The following is a 9,497-nucleotide window of genomic DNA, read 5'->3' as shown; positions in this document are numbered from 1 at the left end:
ACCGGACCTCCTGCCTCAGTCCTCGCTGCGTTACTAGCTGGCAGATCTCGGTTACCGTCCCTGGGGTTCCACGCCTCTGTCTCCGCAGGCGTGCGCGGGTCTCGGGAATCACCTCGCGAGCCCATTTGGCAGCCGGGAGGGAAAGAGCGAGGAAACCCTTCGGCTCCCGAGGTAACTCAGCGGTCGGCGGTGTCCCCCTCCCCTCGGTGACTGGACCGCAGGTACCTCCTCAGCCGCCTCAAGCAGTCAGCTTTCAACTGATGGGCGGCCCGTCCCGTCGTCGCCGCCACCGCGTCCCTTCAGAGGCCCCTCCAAGTTGCACTCCTACCATTGGCACTTGACTGACTGACTGACCGACGGATTCCGGGCTCCGGCCTCGCGCCGCCGCTGCCGCGCACGCGCTCCTCGAGTGCGCCTCGGTCCCCGCGGGTTCCCACGGCCGGAACGCGAAGTAGAGAGCAGCCCGCACCTGACTGACTGACAGGCAGACCCTAGCCTCGGGCCTCACGCCCCACGCTGTCTCCCCGCGCACGCGCACTCACGCGCGCCTCGCGCGCCTGCCGTCGGCCCCGGGGGCGGGACCGCGCGGCTCCGAGCGGGCGGGGGGTTCGTGGCGCGCGCGCGCCCCGCACCCGAGGGCTGCAGAGAGATATTTTGGGTGGCAGGAGGCCCCTCGTCATTTCCGCTGGGCAGCGTGTCGTGCCGGGGGCTTCACTCCCGCGCGCGAGGCGAGCGGGCAAGTTGGCTGCGGGCGAGTGGCGGCTACTCCTTCCTTCAGCTCCGCGACCCTTGGCAGCGCTAGACATGAACTGAAGCCCGGGGAAGACGAGATCCGAGCGGAGCCGCGGAGGCAGCAACAGCTGCCGCAGCGGACAGAGTAGACCCGGCGCGGAGCCGCGAACCTGGTGCGTTTCCCTCCTGCTGCCACTTCTCACCTCTGCTGCCCGGCGTTTACAGCCCCGATACACTCGGCACACAAAAGCCACCTTCTCCGCACAGCCCTCCCAGTGAGGCAGCAACCAGCAAGGGAACCCACCTGAGGGCAGCTTGGACAACTGAGTTCGTTTTGTGTTTGAACCCCGCGCCCGCACGGAACCGATCCCGTCCCCATGGCTCTGATAATGGAACCGGTGAGCAAATGGTCTCCGAGTCAAGTGGTGGACTGGATGAAAGGTAATGCCCGCCATAGGGAGGGTGCACCCACCGCCGCCGCCGAGCCCCGCACTCTGGAAGGTGGCGGGGAGTCCACCCGGGCTTGCAGGGGTTCGGGGTCCCCGATTCCCTTTTGTTTTCAACTGGTAGCTACCCAGCCTGAGGGGTGCGGAGAGCTCGGGGGGCGGCCGGCGCGACCAGCTTGGAGGGAGTAACCGGGCGGCAGATCCCGGCGTATCTGGCCCGCTTCCCATAGCGTCCCCAAGCCTTGGCGACCGTTGTCCTCCCTCAAGGAGGAGACTCCGGGACGTGTTCCCCCGGGAGCCCCTTACCCGGCTCCTTTGTTCCTGACAGACCTCTCAGCAGCCAACCCCGCCAGGTGCCTTCTCCAGTTCCAACTCTCCCAGCAACTTTTAAGCTCAAATAATGGGGTCAGGACGCGACCTCCTCCGGCTGGACCCGGGGAACCCCCAGTCCCCCCACTTCCAGGCTAGGGCTAAGGATCCTTGGGTGTGCACGCTACTTTGAAGGAGAGGGAAACATGCTTCCTCTGGGACAGCATCTGCGCGGGCATCTGGGCTCAATCCTGCGCATCGTCGTCGCCGTCTCCTCCACCCCCCCCCCCCTCCCCGCCCCAGTCTTTTGCCTCCTCCAGTCCAGACCGGATGGGACTTCGGATCCCATGGCTTTTTATGAGGGTTCGACGCCAGGTGTAAGGTGATGCCCATTTAAGTACCCTTTCATTTTTTTCCATAGTGAAGACACCCCCTTCCCCTGTTTCTCCCTGGCAATTTCTAATTACCGTAGTTCTAGACACTCTCCCTCCTAGTCTCAAACGTGACTATTCCCTGGGCTTTCCTGCCTCACTGTCTCCCTCTGTTGTGAGCTAAGGAGCTCACAGAGGACCCCCCCCACCACCACCACCACCACGGCCGCTCCCCTCCCCCTCCCCCCCATCCCTAGGCCCAAGTCTTTCCTAAGATTTTGGGAATGCAGAGAGGGGTTGGATGGGATGAATAAAGGATCCCTGAACCACACTTGGAGGACGTTAGAATTCTGTTGGTGATTGTTCATGGGCACAAACCCCAGGTAGATTAGTCAGGGACTGAAGCCTTATTTGTGAAAATACCAGCTTCAAATACCCTTTTTAGGGCTTGCTTAGCTTTCAGACCGTCTAAAGGTACTTTAGAATAAAGGATGAGGTGGTTGGAGGGGATTGAGACTGAAAGGGAGAAACTGTTTTTCCCCCATCTTCTCTCCAACCCCTTTAGCTTCTTGTGGGTTGTCTTTTTTTCTGCTTTCCTTTTATTTCCCTACTTGCCTCTTTATTCTCATTTACTGTGTTTTCTATTCTAATATGTGGAAAATGCTTGTAACTGCAAAGCACAGTACAATGCGAATGAAGTGAATTGAATCAAATTCATTATTTATCGACTGTCCTCCCTGTGTGCAGTGCATTGTGATAAGGTGCCCTGGGGGTTATAAAGATGACTAAGACAAGGTCCTGCAGTGGTTCATCTTTTATGTTTCTTCTTCTTTTTCCATATTTGCTATTGGAATTCCACTTTCTTAGATTCCCAGCAATTCCCCCCTTCCCCGCCCCCATGGATTCACAGACGCAGACAAACGTCTTATCTTCTCAGCTTCTCAGTCATGGAAGAAGGAGGCAGGGCATATGTAAGAAGCCAGAATGCTTAATTAAAACCGTTTGAATTTGTCTAAAAGGTTACTTTAGTTTGAGTCTGTGGCTGGAATACTCAAAGAAAAAGCTATCTTGGCTCCATGGGAGTCAGATTACCTTCTGAGACTACCTTTCACAGATTCCCATGATGCTTTGTAGTGATTGTTGCATACTCCATCTTCTTCACCTCCCACCCTCCCAGTTACATTCTTGCAGTTTCCCCTCTCTCATCAGTTTAGGTCTACTGAAGCAAGCAGAACATATGAGGAACACATTCTGATACACACTACTCCTCTAAAAGTCTTTCCACCCTAAAATGCAGCTTCTTTGAAGTTGGGCTAACATTGTTGTGATTTTGAGTGGTTATTATATTAAGTTGAATACTTTTTTTTATTGGTGAAGCATTTTAGAGCTATTTGAAACAATCAGTGAGACAACCAAGATATAATTTGTATATCTTTATACACATATGACTAGAAGAGGATGACTGATGCAATGATCTGGCTGTTTCAAGTCCCAGCTGCTGGAATTTCCATAATATTCATATAAATTTGGTTTGAGATATTATCAGAAATTAAGATTTAACAAAACAGTTGGATGTAACAGAAACAGTCCTCAACTTGTAACTTAGACTGTTACCTTAATTAATTTTCCCCTCCCTACACTTTTCCCAAATAAACAAGACATATAAAAAATACTCTTCATCCCTTCCTCAGATGCCCTAATGTTTAAAAGTTAACTGCTAATTTAAGGTGTTGCTTTGGAATAAGCAGACCTCATTTAGTGTTGTATAATGCACAATGTTAAGAAGGCAGTACGAAACAATGAAAAGGACTTTGAACAACGGCAATATTGTGAGAGTTCTTCACAGGATGTGCTACCTTACTTATGTGACTGTTTCATCATCCTTAACATTTAAAGCATATGCTTTCAACTATTCACTATAATAAATAGTTAGAATTTTCTTTAGTAAGGTGCATGCTTTATGCTGTAAGCTATTTTTCTCTTCAGTGAACGTAAAAGGAACTATTAAGCATATAAGAATAGCGTGACCATATATTTATGATTACAGACAATTTATAGAAGTCGTATAGAAACAGTCATCAGAGAGGAAAATGGAAAAAAAATAAGGCTGAGAAAATTATTAAGCTTTGGTAACATATATTTGAGATTATTTATGAAGGAACTTTTATGCATTGCAATTCATTTTGATCTCTATTAAAATATATTTGAAGGAGAACCAAATATAGAATTTATATATTATTTGTAAAGATATATGAAAACAGGTTCACCCTCAACTCTACTATTTGTAAAATCCAATACTCTCTGAATTTTCTGTTGACAATGAAAATTTAATGTGACATTATCAAAGTTAATTACAGTAAATGTTTTAATGCCTCATGAGCCACTAAAATAAGTGGTTATATCTCAGATACTCTTTATTTTTATTTTAATTGTTTTATTAGAGAAGTTGTAGGTTTACAGAACAATCCTGCGTGAAATACAGGATTCCCTTATGCCACCCCACCACCAACACCTTGCATTGGTGTGGAATATTTGTAACAATTGATCAGATAATCTTGATAGTACTTCTGTCTATTGAAGCTGTCTTTCAGACCTTCAAAAGCTTTAAAAATATTTTTTGAGAAAACCAAATATTTATCATTTAGTGTTTTGAAACCAGTATTCTTCAATTGGAAATTGCATTAAATCTTTTTGTGGTTTTGACAAAATTTTAAAACTTAAACCTTTTAAGATAAAAGCAGACCAGTTATTGGAAAATGTCATAGGCAAAAAAGTAGGCCAATAACTTTGTAATCTCTGCTTAGTCTATTACCCTAAAATACATTATTTCTCAGCTTCTGTGTGTTTTTACTTGCAGGTCCTAGAAATACTTCAAAATCAGCAGTTGTTTGAGTCCTCAGTTCTTCTCCACATTTTTCACCACTGAAATATAACAAAAACCTCTGAACACTTTGGGCCCCTTTTCTGACTTTCATTGCTAATTTTTATTGCCCACTCCACACCCAGTAATCCCAGTTTTCTTTTTACACCCTTTCCCACTTTGAGACTCATTCAAAATATCCTCGTGACAAAAGGTAAAACTTTTTTCCAGGATCAGCACGCTATCATTTTCTTCTAGTGATTGTTAATCCCTTTCTGGATCAAATAAAGTGACTATTGTTTTCAGAGTCAACCAATAGGCTTGCGTTGCTGGTCTTTTCTCATGATCACTGTAACTTAGTTCCAAACCAATATTGTATTATTGTGATTCCCAAAATAGTCTACATCTTTAAGACAGCCTCTTCTCAAATCATCCTGTAATTAACTGCTGTCCTCCTTCCTGTTTACTATACATTTTCTATAAATTTTCTTCAAGAAGCATTCCCTGACTTCTAATTTCTGTCCTGATGACTCAGCCATCTTGAGGGTGGAAAATGAAATACATTATTTTAGATATTTAAAAAAACAAAGATAAAAGCAAAGTTTTGCATACAGTTCTACAATAGAGAAAAATACAGGATGAAATAAGTCTATTCAGTATAAAAGTTAAATGCTCTAAGTAAAATGTATCAAGTAGGGCAAAGAAATTTTGACAGGTGTAATGCTCATTTGTAATTCTTTTCTCCCCCCTCAAAGGACTCAGAGCTGAAGTTGAAATCTATTTTAATTAGAGAAGAGAAAATGTCAAAATATGAGTTAAACTGTCTTGAGAAATCAGACAGTTTTCTGGCGAGAACTTGAAAAAGTATACATTGTAAAAAAAAAAAATGTTAAGCTTGAAAATGATGAAATTGATCATAACACTTCCTTTTGAAAAATTAGTTGTTTTTTTCTCAAGTACATGGTGACTAGTCACCCAGCTATCACTCACTTTGTATTTGACATTTTTTGAAACCAGTTATTGTCATTTTACACCAAGAAGAAATTTTCCTTTTTGATATGTAGAGGTTAGTTCATAAGAAGCATTTTATTTATAATGTCATTAACATTTGCTCCTTAAGATAAGACTTAGAACTCGTGCCGATTGGGAAGAAAGTTTATTTATGTGGATGTATTCTAGTTTTTAGATAGTATTTATTCACTACGTCTGCATGGAAGTTGCTTGAATTGATTGGTTTAAATGAATTTGCTGCTTTGGGGAAATTGACCTCTGTAAGGGACATCAGTGACTAGACAGACCTATGCCAAGACAGAGACAAGTATCAAATAGTACATTTGGTAAATTAAAAAAAAAAAGTATTTGTATTACGTATACAAGCACTATTGGAAAGAGATTAAAATTTTAGTGAGTTAGGAAGGGGACCATGGCAAAAGTGTGGGTTTAGCAACTATTTAAGCTATTTATTTAACTAAAGAATATTCTAAGAGGGTTGTATTCTAAATCCAAGAGCAGTTAGACTCTAGAGCAAGAGATTCTAGAGTTGAGATGGGGTGATTAACCAGAGGGATTGTGTATAGGTTTGTCTGGTTGAAGGCAAGAGGTGGGCAGTAGAGGGAAAGTGAAGGCAGAGCACGAGTAGGTGGCACAAAAGTACAAGAACAAATCTGCATTTTCACAAAGACAATAAAACCCTCATCATGTCCTGAGTTAAAATAAATACCACATTATAAAACTTTGGCAGCCGAAAATAAGCCCACAAAGAATGTGTATTGGATTTGTACAGCTGTTTCAAATCTGTTTCTCAGGAATCATTTGGAAATAATGCTAAAATGAGTTATTTTGATGATTAATTACATCATTAACATTATGTTGTTGGATATTTAGAATTTTACTGATTCAAAATCTTATTTGAAAGGAGATAGGATTTTAAATATTAATTCTCTTCTTAAAGCGATGATAAATTATCATTTTCCTTTATAGCAGAGCAACTTCAGATTAGGGTTTAATTTGTTCTTAATGACTTTTAGCTTTCTATGTGACTTCTCTACAGCACCTCACACATAAGGGTAATTATGAACGATGAATTATTAGTTTCCATAAAGAGTACTAGAAAGATTGATCATATATACCAATTTAAAAAAAGAGAGAAGTGAGTAATTTGGAAAAAAAATGAGTCTAAAGCTTTTTATTTTTTATGACTGTCCTGGTTTAGTGTCTGATTAAAGAATAGCAAATATAGTCTTAATACAAAATCATTATGTTGAATAATATCTGGTAAGTGGATTCACAGTTTTCGTGAATAGCGTAGGCCTGTGCTCCTCAAAATGGTATATTTCTGTGGTTATGGAAGCCAAATGATCAAAGGAAGCCAAAGGGTTGATTTTGCTAAGTATTTTAAAACATTATTTTTATATTAAAACAAACATGGTTATTATATTCATGGTGCAGAAAGTAAAATTGGCATGATTTTAAAGATGAGACCAGAAGCTTAATAGGAATTTTTGGCTTGCAGCAAGCTGTTTAAAGCTGCATTCCCCAGACCTCCCAGGGTTATGAGTACACTCAGTTCAGCAATTATGGCTACATCTGAGAAGTGATTGTTGGGATTAGAAAAGGCAAACTTAATGCATTCTGCTGCCTCTTTTTTCCCTGTTATTGCAAAGAGCAAAATTTGTTCTTTTCAGTCAAGGTCATAATAATGATAGTATCTTAATTTTGTTTGTTTGATCGCCAACCTGCAATCAGGATGAACTTTTTGATTCTTGTCCTGTTCTGTCACTTCCACCCCCATCAGCTTAAAACAATTTAATGACTTCTCATTGCCTTTAGGATAAAGATCAAGTTCTAAAATGGCCTATAAGACCCCTAAAGGTTTGGTTAATGCCTTGTAAGCCTCATTCGTAGCATCAGCTTCACTAGCCTTTTCATTTCTTCCTGTTTGCTCACCATTGGGCATTTGCATTAATGTGATCTCTCTTTCCTCTTTTCTTCACCCACTTAACTCCTGCTTATCCTTCAGATTGGAAGCACTGTCTCCCCACCCTCAGGAAACCTTCCCTGATTTCCTAAATTACATCAAATCCTCAGTTAGATGTTTTCCATATCATTATGGAAAAATATAAATATGGGAAAATAATATGCATATCTCTTTTGCCCATTTTGCCAAAGTTTTATTTTTCTATTAATTCCTATGGTTATTTGATTGATATCTAACTTCCCCACTAGATTTTTACTCCATGAGGACAGGTACCCCATCTGTTTTGCTTAAGAAAGTATCTGGAGCAAAGCGGGCACTCAAAAAATCTTTGTTGAATGAAAGAGTAAATATATTTATTCACAGATTACTGGTTTGTCAACAAGTCTGCTTTCCTAAATCATGATGCATGTAAAGTCCTTTATAATCCTCTAATGGATACTTCAGTGCCAAGTTGTGTATTGTGTGCCAAATGAGAGTGGAAGTACGGTTGTTTAATCCATTTATTCATCGTTGTGTTGCTGTAGCTAACTCAAATACCTAAATTATGTTTTGCATTCATTTTGTTAAGAAATATCAATAATTTCAGTGAATCCATAACACTTCTGTGTTAATACTATAAATATTATACTATAAATATTATTTGCTGATGTCACATAATAGGACAATACAATAGCCCAATACTTATTACTTAAAAAGTAAAGCATACCCCTTCTCCTAAGTATTTATATTCCTTCATTCACATTTTCTAATTGTTTCTTCTTTTTGGTATTTTTAAAAGAACTTGAAATGTATGGTCTAGTGAAATTAATAAAATGTCCTAAGTTTATCCTCTTATAAAAGTAAAAAAAAACCAAACTCATATAAGAAATTAAAATGTAATTAATTTGTTACATTTAATTAACATGCATTAAAATGTATTCTGTTGTGAGAATAAAATATTCTTTATTTGTTAATTAGAAGTATAAATGGAAGGATAGCTTTAGTTTAATGAGAACCATTATCTTTATTATATTTCATGTTGAATTCTTATTAATAGGAATAAAATTATTTAAAGAGGCATCTGAAATCAGTGTTTTCTTGTATAATTTTCCATCCTTGCCTTTGAATTTGAAAAAGGAATTCTATTTTTTCTATGTTTATTTTGACTAATTTTTGAAGGGTACTTCCTAAGAATATATGTAAAGGGGTATTGTAAAAACTAGCTTGTTGAATATCAGCTGCCTCATGTGGATTTTTTGAGAATTACATCTTACTAGATAATCACCAGTAGGCAAGTTTTATTTTCCTAATAAAGCATGTCTCCTCCCCAATTAAGCATCGTTAGCATATAGATAAAAATAAGTGAAAAATTTAATGCTTTGATACAGGTTTGCCAGTCAGTTAACTCTTAGCAAAATAACACCTTCAGGCTTGAATGTTTTAACTAGTGCTGGAAAACAATGGATTGCAATTGCACCCTGATTTGAATTACAAACAACTATTTAAGGTGATACTTTAAAACTTTAAAGATGTACTTAATTTCTTGTTCAATTTAAATTTAAATTACAGTCATTAATTTTAAGAGACATTTTCGTTTACTCTTGCATTTTCAAGAAAGAAAGTGTATGTGGGTATTTGCATAAATTTTTTGAATTATAAATTTTGCTAAAGTACATTAATTTCTGTTTTAGTTTTCTGTATTCTATTAATTATTGTCACAGCATAAAATTGTTTTAGAAACCATGATTTAGTAAATAAAACCAAAACTCACAATGGCATTAATTCGTGACAGGTTGCTATGATGAAAACATTGTTACATAACT

General features: G+C 40.1%; 1 protein-coding gene across 4 annotated transcripts in view; it reads left to right on the top strand.

Moving 5' to 3' along the window:
- The first annotated feature begins 695 nt into the window (after positions 1–695).
- Positions 696–9,497, top strand: part of CNKSR2 (connector enhancer of kinase suppressor of Ras 2) — a 370,581-nt gene continuing 361,779 nt past the window's right edge. For all 4 annotated transcript variants that reach the window (XM_077146892.1, XM_077146891.1, XM_077146890.1 and 1 more), the window contains exon 1: positions 696–1,173. In XM_077146892.1, coding sequence (XP_077003007.1) covers positions 1,110–1,173 — 64 coding nt within the window. In that variant the 5' untranslated portion in view covers positions 696–1,109. The remainder of the gene's footprint in view (positions 1,174–9,497) is intronic.

This window comes from Tamandua tetradactyla, chromosome X (genome assembly GCF_023851605.1).
Source record: "Tamandua tetradactyla isolate mTamTet1 chromosome X, mTamTet1.pri, whole genome shotgun sequence".
Classification (NCBI taxonomy): domain Eukaryota; kingdom Metazoa; phylum Chordata; class Mammalia; order Pilosa; family Myrmecophagidae; genus Tamandua; species Tamandua tetradactyla.
Note: the sequence above shows the minus strand (reverse complement) of the source record. Positions and strands in the feature narration are given on the sequence as shown.